The 14,732-nt window shown below is 46.7% G+C and overlaps 5 protein-coding genes across 10 annotated transcripts; 1 reads left to right on the top strand and 4 right to left on the bottom strand.

The window, feature by feature from the left end:
- Positions 1–677: 677 nt before the first annotated feature.
- LOC136194936 (uncharacterized) lies at positions 678–5,497 on the bottom strand. 4 transcript variants are annotated; one of them, XM_065984193.1, is made up of 19 exons: positions 5,014–5,497; positions 4,666–4,883; positions 4,453–4,598; positions 4,276–4,396; positions 4,072–4,208; positions 3,748–4,011; positions 3,531–3,690; positions 3,321–3,475; positions 3,136–3,259; positions 2,611–3,073; positions 2,419–2,562; positions 2,267–2,357; positions 2,150–2,218; positions 1,789–2,002; positions 1,676–1,739; positions 1,496–1,606; positions 1,394–1,442; positions 1,222–1,334; positions 678–1,114 (listed from the first exon to the last, which is right to left on the bottom strand). In XM_065984193.1, exons 1-11 carry the CDS (start codon positions 5,489–5,491, stop codon positions 2,432–2,434), a joined length of 2,397 nt encoding a protein of 798 aa, XP_065840265.1. In that variant the 5' UTR covers positions 5,492–5,497; the 3' UTR covers positions 678–1,114; positions 1,222–1,334; positions 1,394–1,442; positions 1,496–1,606; positions 1,676–1,739; positions 1,789–2,002; positions 2,150–2,218; positions 2,267–2,357; positions 2,419–2,431. The 4 variants fall into 4 exon arrangements, with proteins under 4 accessions (XP_065840265.1, XP_065840262.1, XP_065840263.1 ...); XM_065984190.1 differs by having other exon boundaries at positions 2,088–2,218; XM_065984191.1 differs by lacking the exon at positions 678–1,114 and having other exon boundaries at positions 1,205–1,334; positions 2,088–2,218.
- A 265-nt stretch (positions 5,498–5,762) lies between these two features.
- Positions 5,763–7,926, bottom strand: LOC136194527 (histone-lysine N-methyltransferase SMYD3-like). Its single transcript, XM_065983685.1, has 13 exons — positions 7,718–7,926; positions 7,606–7,669; positions 7,434–7,544; positions 7,333–7,381; positions 7,161–7,282; positions 6,974–7,044; positions 6,809–6,911; positions 6,646–6,759; positions 6,543–6,597; positions 6,412–6,480; positions 6,254–6,364; positions 6,035–6,198; positions 5,763–5,985 (listed from the first exon to the last, which is right to left on the bottom strand). The coding sequence occupies exons 1-13, from the start codon at positions 7,885–7,887 to the stop codon at positions 5,929–5,931; spliced, it is 1,260 nt and encodes a 419-aa protein (XP_065839757.1). The 5' UTR covers positions 7,888–7,926; the 3' UTR covers positions 5,763–5,928.
- A 155-nt stretch (positions 7,927–8,081) lies between these two features.
- Positions 8,082–10,275, top strand: LOC136194524 (uncharacterized). Its single transcript, XM_065983680.1, has 4 exons — positions 8,082–8,412; positions 8,488–9,722; positions 9,776–9,960; positions 10,024–10,275. Exons 1-4 carry the CDS (start codon positions 8,104–8,106, stop codon positions 10,179–10,181), a joined length of 1,887 nt encoding a protein of 628 aa, XP_065839752.1. The 5' UTR covers positions 8,082–8,103; the 3' UTR covers positions 10,182–10,275.
- Positions 8,466–12,257, bottom strand: LOC136194525 (monocarboxylate transporter 13-like). 2 transcript variants are annotated; one of them, XM_065983682.1, is made up of 7 exons: positions 11,918–12,257; positions 11,282–11,856; positions 10,862–11,228; positions 10,244–10,805; positions 9,982–10,196; positions 9,759–9,917; positions 8,466–9,690 (listed from the first exon to the last, which is right to left on the bottom strand). In XM_065983682.1, exons 1-4 carry the CDS (start codon positions 12,195–12,197, stop codon positions 10,657–10,659), a joined length of 1,371 nt encoding a protein of 456 aa, XP_065839754.1. In that variant the 5' UTR covers positions 12,198–12,257; the 3' UTR covers positions 8,466–9,690; positions 9,759–9,917; positions 9,982–10,196; positions 10,244–10,656. The 2 variants fall into 2 exon arrangements, with proteins under 2 accessions (XP_065839754.1, XP_065839753.1); XM_065983681.1 differs by having other exon boundaries at positions 10,244–10,814.
- A 282-nt stretch (positions 12,258–12,539) lies between these two features.
- LOC136194526 (monocarboxylate transporter 13-like) lies at positions 12,540–14,724 on the bottom strand. 2 transcript variants are annotated; one of them, XM_065983684.1, is made up of 6 exons: positions 14,635–14,724; positions 14,177–14,567; positions 13,529–14,103; positions 13,112–13,478; positions 12,887–13,055; positions 12,540–12,830 (listed from the first exon to the last, which is right to left on the bottom strand). In XM_065983684.1, the coding sequence occupies exons 2-5, from the start codon at positions 14,454–14,456 to the stop codon at positions 12,907–12,909; spliced, it is 1,371 nt and encodes a 456-aa protein (XP_065839756.1). In that variant the 5' UTR covers positions 14,457–14,567; positions 14,635–14,724; the 3' UTR covers positions 12,540–12,830; positions 12,887–12,906. The 2 variants fall into 2 exon arrangements, with proteins under 2 accessions (XP_065839756.1, XP_065839755.1); XM_065983683.1 differs by having other exon boundaries at positions 14,177–14,655.
- Positions 14,725–14,732: the final 8 nt, after the last annotated feature.

The following is a 14,732-nucleotide window of genomic DNA, read 5'->3' on the forward strand; positions in this document are numbered from 1 at the left end:
TTCCAACCAAAATTTTCAAGGTAATTTATTATTGATTCCCCGGCAATTGTTTTATCGTGTAGTTGTTCTCCCAATCCGACGAGGCAGACGCAGCCATCCCTCCGGGCCGAGAGCGAAAAGAGGCCGCACCTCCGCCGGGGCGATGGAGCGGCCCTACTCTTGGTGGTACGAGTGATAACTACCATCCCCCACTTGGGCAAGACGCTGTGGGCAAAATCGCGGTCCTCCCGGGTCTTGGGTTAATGACTCCCCCAGTGCCCCGGTGGCGAGGGTACCCCCTTTGGGCCTTAAAGGGGTATACTGGAGGCCTGAACCTGCGGGATGAATGGGTGATCCCACCTCCTTGGGAGCTGGAGGTTAACTCGTCTAATGTGCTCTCCTCCTTGCGGCTTGGGTGAAAGTCGTCCTGGATGACATGGGAGTATGTCACACCCCTTGGACCTGGGGGGAAGTTAGGTCCCGACTCGCTCTCCTCAATGGGAGTGAGTTGAGAAGAGGACAAGGAGCGCCGAAGAAGACGCCGAGGACAATGGACAAGGAACGACGGGCCCACCACCTCCTCCTCCCATTAGGAGAGGGGGAGGTGGGCAGGACTCGTCTTCCCCGTTGGGGGGAGGCGAGCAACGCAGGGGGGGAAATTATCTTCTCTGCATGAAAAATGAACGTTTGAATTTTGTACATACGGGACTTTATTGCAATAAATTTTTTGCATGGCTTCTCCTACAATTACTTGTCACGCGTTGTCACAGCCCAAAACTCTACTGTAGCGTGCGTCTTAACACACTCTCCGCGCAAACTCGGTCCACAACGTGCTAGCACGCGTGAGCCCAGTTTTGCGCCGCTTTTGCAAGCCCGCAAAAGCGGCGCGTAGATTGTGCGTGTATTATGCGCCTACTAAATTATATAAAAAAAGAAACGTTTACATCTAAAGTCATTCTTCTCATCAGGTTCTTCTCTCCACGGTAGCTTGCCCGACAGCATAGGATATTAGGAAGAAAAAGGCTTGCATAAACAAAGAATCGTAAACATAATGACAACCCACCTTCCTTGACTTTCTTATTGGAGATGCCAATTGCTTTCTTGTTTCTGAAGAAAAGCTGCCTGGTATCCATCCCTATGAAAGAGAAGTGAAGATAGTGAGATGCATTACACTGCATACCTCATATTGCTTGAGAAAGAACATCTTTAACTGCACGTATTACCAATCGAATGTATCTTTACCTTTCCCAGCAGTTCATCAAAAAAATCGTAGTCGATATCAAAACCCATGTATGTTTCGAGGAGCGAATGGGTTCTACGTATTTCCTCTTCTAAATCGGGACAATGGTTTGGAGCTAAGTGACAGAATAAAAAATCGGGTTAATTAATTTATGTGGTCACAAATAAGCGTCACTTGAGAGCAAGTGACGAATTGGATTCTCTTCCTTCTTCTCCTCAAGCATCTGAAAAAAATCGATTTAAAGCAAAAAAGAGTCGCGCATCAAGTTAGATAGACTTTGATCTTGTCGATCATTCTTCCAAGAAAACGAACGAGTTCATGAAATCCTTCTGAGCCATTTTTTTGAATTCGAAGGCATTCGCTCTTGTGCATTTCCCAGGCTGCCTCCTGCACGAAAGGAGAAGAAGAAGAGGAAAATCTCTATTGAAAAAAATTAGTAGAAGTTTTCACTTATACCTGGCAATTCGCACCGCAGTAACGCGCAAAGTGGCATTTGGAGCAGGAAATTAATGGTATCGATCTCAAAAACAACGTTTCCAAAACGATTACGCTCAATTGCCGTCGCGTACCCGTCGCAGCATTCGTGGCACGTATCCTCGGCGGAATCATCTTCTACGGCGTAGGCGAACGGCTTTTCTTCACCGACAATTTCTCCTCGACTAATCGCCCTTGCAGCCACGTAGCCCTTTCCTTTCCCGGCGATCTCCGTCTCTCGCACGAGGTCGTTCGCGGCCATCTTGAAATCACGTGGAGAATTCCGTGTTATCCGGGATTCACAGCTTGCTGATGAAGATAAGATAATACAGTAATAATAAAAAAATTATATAACACTATTGCCCCAAATAAAGCTAAAGCTTCTACCACGTACATAGGAGGACCCCATTCGCATTTGGCTTTGATGCGAGGCCCCTTGGAACGTGGTGTGCGGACCTGTCTGTTCATCTGACGGGAGAATCTTTGCTATCCTCCTCCCCCAACTTCAACCGGCATTTTCAGTCTCTACAAAATAAATAAATAAAAATTAAGACAACCAGTTATCAGACTTACGTCACAAAATCACTATGTTGCAACGTCGTCCAACCCATTTCCTCTGTTCGCCATCATGGCATTCCCGCTGACTTTCAGAAAATAGAACGGCCTTACATGAAACGAAACGGCGAGTACGTTACATCTGGAACGACAGCGCACCCAAGGCTTACTTCATTAATATCCCTATGTGTGGCTAGGCGCTCTTTCCTGTTTTTCCGACGAAAGTTTGTCCAAAAAACCGAGAAAACGACGAGGAGAGCAACTGAGCTCACGTGCGACGCGCTTTCTCACGTGAACATCCCCCCGATTCCAGACTAGACGAATCGACATCAATGAAAAAATAAAAAATCATTGACAAGTACCGTCCGGAACAACCATCGTAACAACGCCGTTCGTCGACACAGAGCACGTCGCCGAGAAAAGTGTGCCTCCGGCGGCGGACTCGGATACCGGCGTCCAAAACGAAATCGTCACGTTTTCGCCTGCACTCCCCAGCAATTCGACGCGAACAGACGAACTCGTTTCGCCGACGGAGCCTATTCTGTCCGACGATATGGGAACGAATTTCGCCATTTCGCCCATGAGAACCCATCCGTTGGATAACACGGGCGCGACGTGATACAATCCGAAATCGCTCTTGCCGCATTCGGGTAACTCGATGGGATGCGACTCGTCGAACGATTTCGGCGGAGAACTGATATCGTGATGATCGTAGCTCACCCACGATCGGTTTTCGTTCGCGGCAACGTCGAGCAGATCGCGCGGATAAAAATCGAATTTCGAAATTTCGGCTGAAAAGACGTGATGCCATTGCATATCGCCAATCTGAACACACGGGAATCCCATTTCGTTATTTATCCCCCCACTCCTCCTCCTCCTATTCGTACCGTTGTATGAGTCGTCCACACGTTGCCTCGACGAGGACCATCTGATCCAAAGGCCGCTTGCGTGAACATTCTATCGATCGCTCGCATCGGTTTTGTAGGCTTCAAAATTCGACCGTCCTTGGCGCTAGAATAGACGATTTTTTAATTAAAAGGAAGCGAATTAGTTAGCGATGACATTGCATTACCACGTTTCCATGACAATTTCCTTGTCCGTCAAATTGAAGCGATCGCCCGGACCGACAGGACCCGTCGAATAAACGGCCGAGAAAGCCTCTAGTCTTGGATACAGTTCAACGCCTTTATCAGCACACGCCGGCTGCAATGGATACGTATAGAAGGTCTAAGAAGACAGCCCGTTAGTTCGAGATGGCAACGCGCCTAATGCAAAACACTACGTCTTTGAAGGGAGCGATACCGAGAGCTTCAGCGAAAATCGCTTGATAGCCAATTTCCCACTGGTTCGAACCTGCATGGTAATCGTCGCTGAATCGCGATTGGGTGACAGCAGGAATTTCGAACGATTGTAAGAGATGACGAGGGTATGGCATGCAGTACCTAAGAGAGAGGAGAGTAGATCAGTTGACCGCAACAACAGTCGTCATTATCACGCACTGGATAGTAACACCGTAGCGCTGGGCTGCTTCGCCCATTTCCATAAGCCACGTTCGGCCCAACGTGACGTTCTCCTGCAGGGCGTAGAGATCATTAAATGTCGTGTAAAGCCAGTCCTGTTCGTAAACAAGAAGGCCCCAATTGCGCTTGGCCGAGCCGATGAGATAGTCCCAAAAGTCCTGCGACGACGGCAGCGCCATTTTCTTCTCGACGATAAAATCAAACTGCCCGCCATTTTGCTTCGCGTAATCCGTTTCGGCAGACCTCGATCACGAAAAATTGAAAAATATTTTTATTAATTAATTAAAGATTATTTCTACTTACCACCACCGATTGTGCGCGACCAGAGGCCAATTCGTTTGATTGTGAACGTAGGAGAGACCGCGAGGAAAGACGTCCGGCATCGCTGTCCAATTTTTAACGCCGTCGTGCGGACCCTTGAAATACCACCACGAGTCAAGCTAAACGGGAAAAAAAAGCCATTTAATTTATGTACGTCAAGCGGTCTTGCGAGACGGCACACGTCACCTGGAGATAACGAAACGGAATTTCTTTCTCTTTTGCAGCCTGATACACTTGCAGCATCGTTTGCTCGTAGTTCACTTCGCCCTTGTAGTAATGATAGCAAGCCCCGTTGTCGGTCCAGTAACTGAAAGAGAGAAGAAAATTGCTTGTCGGTCGCATTTACTCGCACCAACTATTCACCCGAGATAATTAATTGAAAAATCACTTTTTCGCAAATCGTCCGTCTTTCCGTATCGCTTCCTCATCAATTGACCCCAACCTTTGTAGGCGTCGTTAACGCCGCGTCCCGCATAGAAAACCGTCTCGTACTCAAATCCCTTCGGAATCTTAGAGAAGAGGAAGAAGAAGAAGAATCGAAACGTCAGCATCATTTCTCTTGCGCGCGTGCTGCACCTCTTTCATTCGACCATACAATCCGAAGCCCAAGTAACGATTTTGCCTACGCCCTCCCTCCCACACCATCGAACTAGCCGCCATGAATTGACTAGCCGGCGCCATGACAACGGCATTCTGCATTTCTCTATCAAACACAGTCACGGGACCTCGCTCGCCGCCAACTCCCGGAAGAGATCGAGCCGAAGCCCAATCGATTGTCGTCGTGCTACCAGACACTACGTAATATAGATATTAATTAATTATTTAAAATTTTGACAACATAAACTTAATTAATTAAATTTTTGACGTCATGATTTTTAATTTTTGACGTTATAATTTTTAATTTTTGACGTCATAATTTTTTACTTGCGCCGTGGATTGTTGTTACGCCGAAGAGACCGGGTTCGCCTTCGATGATGACGGAGGGAAAGGTGGTGACGACTTCGCTCGAATTGTCCTGCGGCTCTTTCACGCCGTTCGGGTATCGTTGAACGAACGAAATCGCCGGCACGTTGTCGTATATTCGGAATGACGTCACGTAGTCGATTGTCCTGTCGACTGCTCCTCGCCATTCGAGATCGATTCCCCGAAACGGGCCCCAGACGTCGGTTTCCGAGTAGTTCGAGCGTTTCGCCACTTTCAGAGATCCGTCTTCGGTTGACACCCAGAATCCGCTTGTGTGGACGCCCGTAATGCCACTTCGGAACCACGTAGAGCCCGAAACCGAAACGGTGTATGATCCGTCGGTAGAAATATCTACATTTAGGGAAGGAATGTCGGTGGCTGTGGTTGCTGTGCTGCGATAAGCCAAAATCGTGCAAGCAATAGCGAAAAAGAAAAACATTGCTGCATCAGGGAACCCCAAATGGAGATTAAATGGAGTTTCTATTTAATCCTTGCTCTAAGTGTAAGTTACCGGTACCTAGTCTATATTCTAGCGAGACCTGCTCGTTTGATAGACGTACCGATTTCTTGAGCAGATGCAGATTGTACATTGTGGGCTTGGGCTTTTGCTTCCAACCAGTCACGTTCCAACGAACAGCTGTGTTGCTGGACGCGCCACACGCGTCGGCCAATATCGTGTTTTTGGCCAACGATAAAATTACCGTAGGCTACACGCATCTTTATTTAATCTGAACACAACTGGCAAAGCAAAGAAAAGACAACTGTCAATATCACTATGCAATTTTTGTAAACGCAAGTATTAAAAAATCAAGAAAAAATTAGACTATCAAAACAATCGACTCAGCGGCGCAAAAACCTACCACTTCATCAGCACGCTTAGTTCTCCGTAACAGGATGATGTTCTCCCATGTTGAACTTGAAGATTTCAACAGCCTTCAGGCGCAGAATAACTGAATTAAAAATTGTAACCAAATTGTCTTGCCATTCGAGTGAGACGCATTGCATCATCGCGTCTTCCCACAAGGGCGCAATAACAGACGAGTGCGAAATAATTCACACCCAATTGCATGTTATTCGGCGAAAAAGTCGTGTAAGCGCTGCTCACTATATTAGCGAAATCGATTGCTCTGTTCCACATGTTCAACTCTACGATAGAAACGATACGATTTATTGATCAAAAATCTAATTAACGATCGATTACCATAGCAACAGGACTCCGCTAAATGGGCGAGTTTTCGAATGTAGCAACTACGATGATCAAGTGGAGACGACTCAATAAATTTTTCTAGAACCGACAGAGCGGTTGCGTAATCTGAAATATCTTATAAACAAAATTTAAAGTAGACAAAAAATTTTTACCCTTGGCGTCCATTTTGGCCTCAGCTGCACGTTCAACGCTTTTGCTTTCCTCAACGCATTGACTCACGTCTTTTGATTGATACACAAATGACAGGTACACGTGACGTCAGCGTTTAATTAAGAGAACTTACCAACATCTTGAGCCTTTATACGTAGACTTGTGTGTATTTTATTTTTCTCTAATGCCTTTCAAAAATTATAGAAGGAAAAAGTAAAAGTCAAGTTTCTTCTTACCTCTATACTTGCACAGCCAGCACAGGTGCAATCAAACAGATATTGAATACGTAGCCTTTCTCGGCGATATTCTATTGGCTCCACCATCAAATCATCAACGTAGTTTATAGTGAGCTAAGAAATTAGACGGTCAACAAAGGGCGGAAAGCGACAAAATGACTACCTCTTCCCCTTGGCGGATTGGACGCAATGCTCGAGCTAGATACGTCGTTCCAATGTTGAATATGTGCACATTAGGACAGCAAGAGTGATTGAAAAGAGAAAACCTTGAATTCATAACAAAAAGCAAAATGACCTAGAGAAATAGAGAAAACTGACTACAACTCACTTCACCAAAAGAGCAATGGCGCAAGAACGAGTGGAGGTAAAGTCTGCAAGGCCAAACGCGTTGCGGCGAACCTACCAAAAAAAAGAACAGTATGTGTTTTTGAAAGTGACACGACAACGGCATTGGATACGTATGTACACATAAACGAAATAAACTGCACGTATTTACCAATCAAATGTATCTGTACCTTTCCCATCAGCTCGTCATAAAAATCGATGCCAATATCAAGACCCATATATGTTTGAAGGTTCGAGTGGGTTCTACGTCGTATTTTCTCTCCTATATCAGGACGAAGCGTTTCGTTTGGATCTAAGTAACAGAATAAGAAATTGAGCTAAATTAGCAATGTAGTCACGTACTTGAGAGCAAGTGACGAATTGCATTCTCTTCCTTCTTCTTTTCAAGTATCTGAAAATCGAATTAGAGCAAAAAGAGTTGGGCGCATCCAAGTTAGATAGACATTGATCTTGTCAATCATTCTTCCAAGCAAACGAACGCTTTCGTGAAATTTGACCGAACCATTTTTTCGAATGCGAAGACATTCGCTCTTGTGCATTTCCCAGGCTGCCTTCTGTAAGACAGAAGAAGAAAAAGAAATTCTGAGAAATCTAAAATTGAAAACTTTCACTTGCCTGGCAACTTTTACCGCAGTAACGCGCAAAGTGACACTTGGAGCAGCGAAAATGCATTTTCGATCTTAAAACAAAGTTTTCGAAACGATTACGCTCATATTTCGTCGCGTACACGTCGAAGCATTCGTGGCACATATCCGTGACGGAATCATCTTTCATGACGTAGGCGAACGGCTTTTCTTTACCGACGATTTCTCCTCGACGAATCGCCGTTGCAGCCACATGGCCGTTTCCTTTCCCAGCGATCTCCGTCGTCTCGCGCACGAGGTCTTTTGCGGACATCTTGAATCACGTGCCACGTGGAAAATCCCGTTTTATCCGGGATTCATAACACTTGCCATTTTTGCATGGGCTTTTTTTGCATGTACTTCTTTCGATAACTTTGCTTATGCACGCACTGATTCAAACCTGTTAGAAAGAGAAGTTCTTTTTGCTCCCTTGAACGGTTTCCGGGAAACGTCTTAGTTACCCGGATCGAATCTCTGCTGTAGTGTTTCCATGCGAGCTGTATTTTGGCGCACAGAAGTTTGTAGGCGCCAATCGCCATCGCGAAGACTCTTTTCATCGCTGTCACTTCGTCCGTACCAGACGGAGTGCATCGAAGCAAGCGTGAAGGCCGTAGAACGCGGAATCAAGTCTCAAGCCGTCTCGCTTCCAGTGGGAAGTGGAAAAACAGTCGTATTCTCCCATCTCGTCGAACGAATGCCGTCGCTCAGCCGACGCGCCCACCGAACTCTCGTTCTCGCGCATCGCGACGAAATCATCGATCAGGCCGTCCAGAAAATCTGCAAAATCCAACCTCATCTCGTAAGGGAGAAAAAAAATCGCCACACCGACATTCCGCGAGTTAATATTAACTAATAAATAATATATATTTTTCAGATAGTAGATATCGAACAGGGAAAGAAACGTCCCTCGTCGAACGCCGACGTCATCGTAGCGAGCGTGGCGACTCTGGGCCGACGCGATTCGTCTCGTCTCGTCGACAACTACGACCCGGACGACTTCAAATTAATAATAATTGACGAAGCCCACCACGCCGCCGCGTCGACGTATCGTCGCATTCTCCGTCATTTCGGACGTGGGGGCGGAGAAGACGAGAATAGGAATTCGAATTCGAATGTACTGGTTTGGGGTTGCTCGGCGACGCTCGCTCGTCACGACGGCGTTCGTCTCTCGGACGTTTTCGAGGAGATAACGTATTATCGGACGTTGCTCGACATGTGGAACGACGGTTGGCTGAGTCCGGCGCGAGCGTATCACATCAAAACGAATGTTAATCTATCGGACGTTCCCCTTCGATCGGATAGCGGCGATTTCAATATCACGTCTCTAGCCAATCGCGTCGACACGCTACATCGAAACGAATTGATAACGCGTGCGTGGGAACGACTTTCGTCGTCGCCACGGCAACGGCATCGTTCTACGTTGGTCTTCGCCGTCGACGTTCGTCACGTGGCGAATCTCGTCGAAGCGTTTCGTTCTCGCGGCGTCGACGCGAGAGGCGTCGTCGGTTCGACGTCGAAAGACGAACGCGTCGGCGTGCTGGAGGCGTTCAAACGCGGCGATTTTCCCGTCCTGGTCAACTGTCAGGTGTTCACCGAGGGTACGGATATACCGCGCGTCGATTGCGTGGTGCTCGCGCGTCCGACGGCGAGTCCCGTTCTATTTCAACAGATGCTCGGACGAGGCTTGCGATTGTTTCCCGGCAAGGTCGACTGCGTCGTTTTGGATTGCGTCGACGTTTGCGAGCGACGGCCGCTCGTCACTTTGCCGTCGCTGCTCGGATTGGTTCCCCATTTCGACATGGGTGGACTCGACGCTTGGACTGTGTATAGACGAATGGAGAGGCTCGTCGACGAGACGCCTGAGTGCATCGAAGCGGGGAGTTTGGTCGAAGCGAGAAATTGGCGGGAAACTGATTTTGAATTGAAGTCGGCGGACTTGAGAGTTGACGATTTCAAGAGAGCGTTTCCGGATCGGTTGGATTGGATTAGATTACGAAAGGATGTCTATGGGTTAATTGTATTGAAGGCGGGTCAGCTGATTGTAATTGGTACGTCGACGGGCGAATCTCGTTATGGCCTGTATTTGAAGTCGTCCGAGAGCAAGGAGAAGTGAGCGTCAATAATTCAATATTTTCTGTTTCTTACTTCTTCTCTTCGACTAGGTTTTCTTGTTTGGGTCAGTTTGGCGATTTGGAGAGCGCCTTCAAGGGTGCTAGTACGTACGTTCGACGTTGCAGTTACACGGCGTGGAAACTCGCTGACAAAAACGCCGAGTGGAAAAGGAAGCCGGCGTCCGAAGGCCAACTAAGAAAAGTGAAAACGATTTTGAAGCAAAAGCTTCAAGAAGGTATTGTAGTACTGTAATTACTTCTTTGAAGACATATGATCCAAGATGTTATTCTTATTGTAGATCGTGTTGTAACTAAAGGATTTGCTAGCTACATCATTGGAGCGATGAGCTTGAGGCAAACGCTGAAGCAGCTAGACCTGTACTTGAGTCGTCCGCCTGCTCGCTTGACGCCGCTCTTTGCCAAGGAATGGAAGAAGACTGGTTCTCTGATTGATTAATTAATTAATTAATAACTATGACATCAGTTATATGTAATTCGCTAACGAATCAATTGGCTTACTGTGCATATGACAACGGTTGAAACAGTCAAAGCAACGATAAGAACGACGTGTCTCAGTTCTTCCCGTCGGTCGTCAATCCGTGTCATAGACGTAGTGCCCTCACACTCGCCTTTCCTTTGTGAAGACACTCGAGCTTCTCCTCGTAAGAATTTCATTGCAGTGAACAATTAACTCACTGCATCCATGATTAGTATGCATAATTGAATATTCTGAAGTCTTCGCTCTTCCTGATACACCTGTCATATCATAGAAAAAGAATTCCATAAGCAATTTCACGAGAACCCACGTGGGCAAAGACAGTAGTTCTTGACTTTGAGAAGTTCGTAAATACATTCAGTTATAAATACACAAAATTTCTTAATGTAATAACATTTCGTCATGTAAACTAACCTCTCACATGTACTTGACCCCCTCAGAGAGCTATATCCGCTGATGCCTCCAATCGAGAGCGCTTCTCAAAGAAAACGACGTCAACAAAAAGAAGAAGGCCGGCTGTCAAAGACACAGAACCAGACATAATGAAAGCCGAAGTGTAGTGACCAGAGTGATCATAAATCCAACCTAATAAACCTGCACTATCACTTCTAATGCTACTCCTATGCAATCGAAGGGCTTACCGGCTACAGGAGGCCCAAGGGAAGACATGAAGCCGGCGATGAGAGAAAGGATAGCAACAGCATCAATGGCCTCGTTCTCTTCCACCAATCGGCGAACTACAACGGGAATGGGACCGTTGAAACCAACCGAAACGCCAATGAAAAACATGAAAAGCATCACGTGCCAGTACTCGACATAGAAGGGAAAACAGAGAGTGGCGATTGCACCGATCAGTATAGGAACAATCATGCTGAGCATAATCGCAGGAAGTCGATCGGCAATCGAGCCGAAAAAGATGTTGGAGACGGCAGCGGTGAGCGCGTAGCACGTCATGAGATAACCACTACGAGCTGGGCTCACGTGAAGTTCATCTTCAGCAAAGCGAATCTAGGAAAAACAATAATTAATTAATTAATTAATTAATTAATAGCTCTACTTACTGTATGAATTATGGGAATATAATAGGTAAAGTAGTGCAGTGCAATGAGTGCAAGCCAAAACGAAAAACGTTTTCGCTTCAGAGGAATCACTATATTGCGAAGAAGTTTCCCGAGCGACTGCACTTGGTCGAGTCGCTCGGTTTCCACGGAAAGATGAGGTCGAAAAATGATCGCCATCGGAAACAGAACGAGCAGCGTCATCCCACTCTCAACGTAGAGCAAGACGTCGAGTCCGTAAACGTCGAGCAAATGACGACCGAGAGGAACGAGAGTGGCCGTCGAGACATAGGGCGACGACATGAGAATTCCCGAGGCAGGGCTCCGATACTTTTGAAAATAAGCCGGAAGTAGTCCAAGAATGGGCGTAAACACGAACATCGTCCCAAGGCCGCACAATACGCCATAGGTAAAGAAGACCTCCCAGAGTTGCCTTGTAAACGACGTCAGAAGAAGACCGAGGGGAATCAGAGCGGACGAGAGAAGGAGAACGTTTCGGATGCCGAATCTGTTTGCAGTGACGCTGGCGAGCGGACTCAAGCAGAAGGCGACGATGTAGCTAGTCGAACTAATCCACGCTAAACGAAAAAATAAAATTATAACGTCAAAAATTTTATTCGATTAAAATTAAATTTTGACCGACTGAGCCGCTGATTTTTGCGTGCGTCGAGTTCGTTTCGTTTTCTGGGGAGAATTTGTCGATGAAGCCGATGTAGAGCACGCTGAAGCTCTCCAGAAGCCCGACAGTGAAAAACGTTATAAAAAAGGCCGATATGCAGGCGATCCACGACCAGCAACCGTCGACTGTCGAGATGGGTCGACGCAAAAGGCGCAAACCGAACGAGAAGCGCGAACGACGTTCTTTTGCGCCGGAACTGGTCTCGATGGCGCTACTCTGCAAAGAAGATGCGGCATCCATTAAAATGGCTTCAAGGCGATCGTAGACGGAGAAGCGAAACGCATCGTTTGAGATTGAATCCGGGACCGCGCGTTGAGGAAGTCGTATCCGGGTCAATCCTTCAACGATTTGTCAGAGATTAAATAGGAGACTACTCGGAATCTAATGGTACAGTCAAAATTTCAAACACACTGGTACTGCTGTTCAAATAACTAGACGGTTTTAGCTGTACAGTAGGACTGAAGGGCGTGGTTCCCAGCTTACCAGAGTCTCTGCGCTGCTCCCACGCTAACGAATCAATTGGCTTACTGTGCATATGACATCCGTTGAAACAGTCAAAGCAACGATAAGAACGACGTGTCTCAGTTCTGCGTCGGTCATTGATCCGTGCCATAGTGCCCTCACACTCACCTTTCCTTTGTGAAGACACTCGAGCTTCTCCTCGTAGGAATTTCAGTTCAGTGAACAATTAACTCACTGCATCCATGATTAGTATGCATAATTGAATATTCTGAAGTCTTCGCTCTTCATGATTCAGCAAAGTACACCTGTCATATCATAGAAAAAGAATTCCATAAGCAATTTCACGAGAACCCACGCGGGCAAAGACAGTAGTAGTTCTTGACTTTGAGAAGTTCGTAAATACATTCAGTACTAAATACACAAAATAATATTTCTTCATGTAAAAATATTTCTTCATGTAAACTAACCTCTCATATGTACTTGACCCTCAGAGAGCTATATCCGCTGGTGTCTCTAATCGAGAGCGCTTCTCAAAGAAAACGACGTCAACAAAAAGAAGAAGGCCGGCTGTCAAAGACACAGAACCAGACATAATGAAAGCCGGAGTGTAGTGACCAGAGTAATCATAAATCCAACCTAACAAACCCGCACTATCGCTACTAATGCTACTCCTATGCAATCGAAGGGCTTACCGGCTACAGGAGGCCCAAGGGAAGACATGAAGCCGGCGATGAGAGAAAAAATAGCAACTGCATCAATGGCCTCGTTCTCTTTAACCAGTCGGCGAATTACCACAGGAATGGGACCGTTGAAACCAACCGAAACGCCGATGAAAAACATGAAAAGCATCACGTGCCAGTACTCGACGTAGAAGGGAAAACAGAGAGTGGCGATTGCACCGATCAGTATAGGAACGATCATGCCGAGCATGATTGCCGGAAGTCGATAGGCAATCGAGCCGAAGAAGACGTTGGAGACGGCAGCGGTGAGCGCGTAGCACGTCATGAGGTAACCACTACGAGCTGGGCTCACGTGAAGTTCATCTTCAGCAAAGCGAATCTAGGAAAAAACAATAATTAATTAATTAATTAATTAATAGCTCTATTTACTATATGAATTATGGGAATATAATAGGTAAAGAAGTGCAGTGCAATGAGTGCAAGCCAAAACGAAAATCGTTTTCGTTTTAGAGGAATCACTATATTGCGAAGAAGTTTCCCGAGCGACTGGACTCGGTCGAGTCGCTCGGTTTCCACGGAAAGATGAGGTCGAAAAATGATCGCCATCGGAAACAGAACGAGCAGCGTCATCCCACTCTCGACGCAGAGCAAGACGTCGAGTCCGTAAACGTCGAGCAAATGACGACCGAGAGGAACGAGAGTGGCCGTCGAGATATAGGTTGACGACATGAGAATTCCCGAGGCAGGGCTCCGATACTTTTGAAAATAAGCCGGAAGTAGTCCAAGAGTGGGCGTAAACACGAACATCGTCCCAAGGCCGCACAATACGCCATAGGTAAAGAAGACCTCCCAGAGTTGCCTTGTAAACGACGTCAGAAGAAGACCGAGGGGAATCAGAGCGGACGAGAGAAGGAGAACGTTTCGGATGCCGAATCTGTTTGCGGTGACGCTGGCGAGCGGACTCAAGCAGAAGGCGACGATGTAGCTAGTCGAACTAATCCACGCTAAATAAAAAAAGAAGAAAAATTTATGACGTCAAAATTTTTTCTCGATTTATTTTATTAATTAAATTCTGACCGACTGAGCCGCTGATTTTTGCCTGCGTCGAGTTCGTTTCGTTATTTGGGGAGAATTTGTCGAGGAAGCCAATGTAGAGCACGCTGAAGCTCTCCAGAAGCCCGAGAGTGAAAAACGTTAGAAAGAAGGCCGATATGCAGACGATCCATGACCAGCAACCGTCGACTGTCGAGATAGGTCGACGTAAAAGGCGCAAACCGAACGAGGAACGTGAACGACGTTCTTTCGCGCTAGAACTGGTCTCGATGGCGCTCCTCTGCAAAGAAGATGCCGCATCCATTAAAATGGCTTCAAGGCGATCGTAGATGGAGAAGCGAAACGCATCGTGTGAATCCGGGACCGCGCCTGCCTTGAGTCGGGTCGAACCTTGAGCGGTTTGTACACTACTCTACTACAGTCAAAATTTCAAATGCAGAGACGTTGGTGCTGTTCAAAGAACTAAGCCTGATAGTACTAACTGAAGAGCGTGGTTTCCAGACTACGGTTAGTCTCTGCATAGCGCATCCTCCTCCGCGCCCCAACTCGACATCTCGATCTCTGCTCCCACGCTCTCCCA

Source organism: Oscarella lobularis, chromosome 13 (assembly GCF_947507565.1).
Source record: "Oscarella lobularis chromosome 13, ooOscLobu1.1, whole genome shotgun sequence".
Classification (NCBI taxonomy): domain Eukaryota; kingdom Metazoa; phylum Porifera; class Homoscleromorpha; order Homosclerophorida; family Oscarellidae; genus Oscarella; species Oscarella lobularis.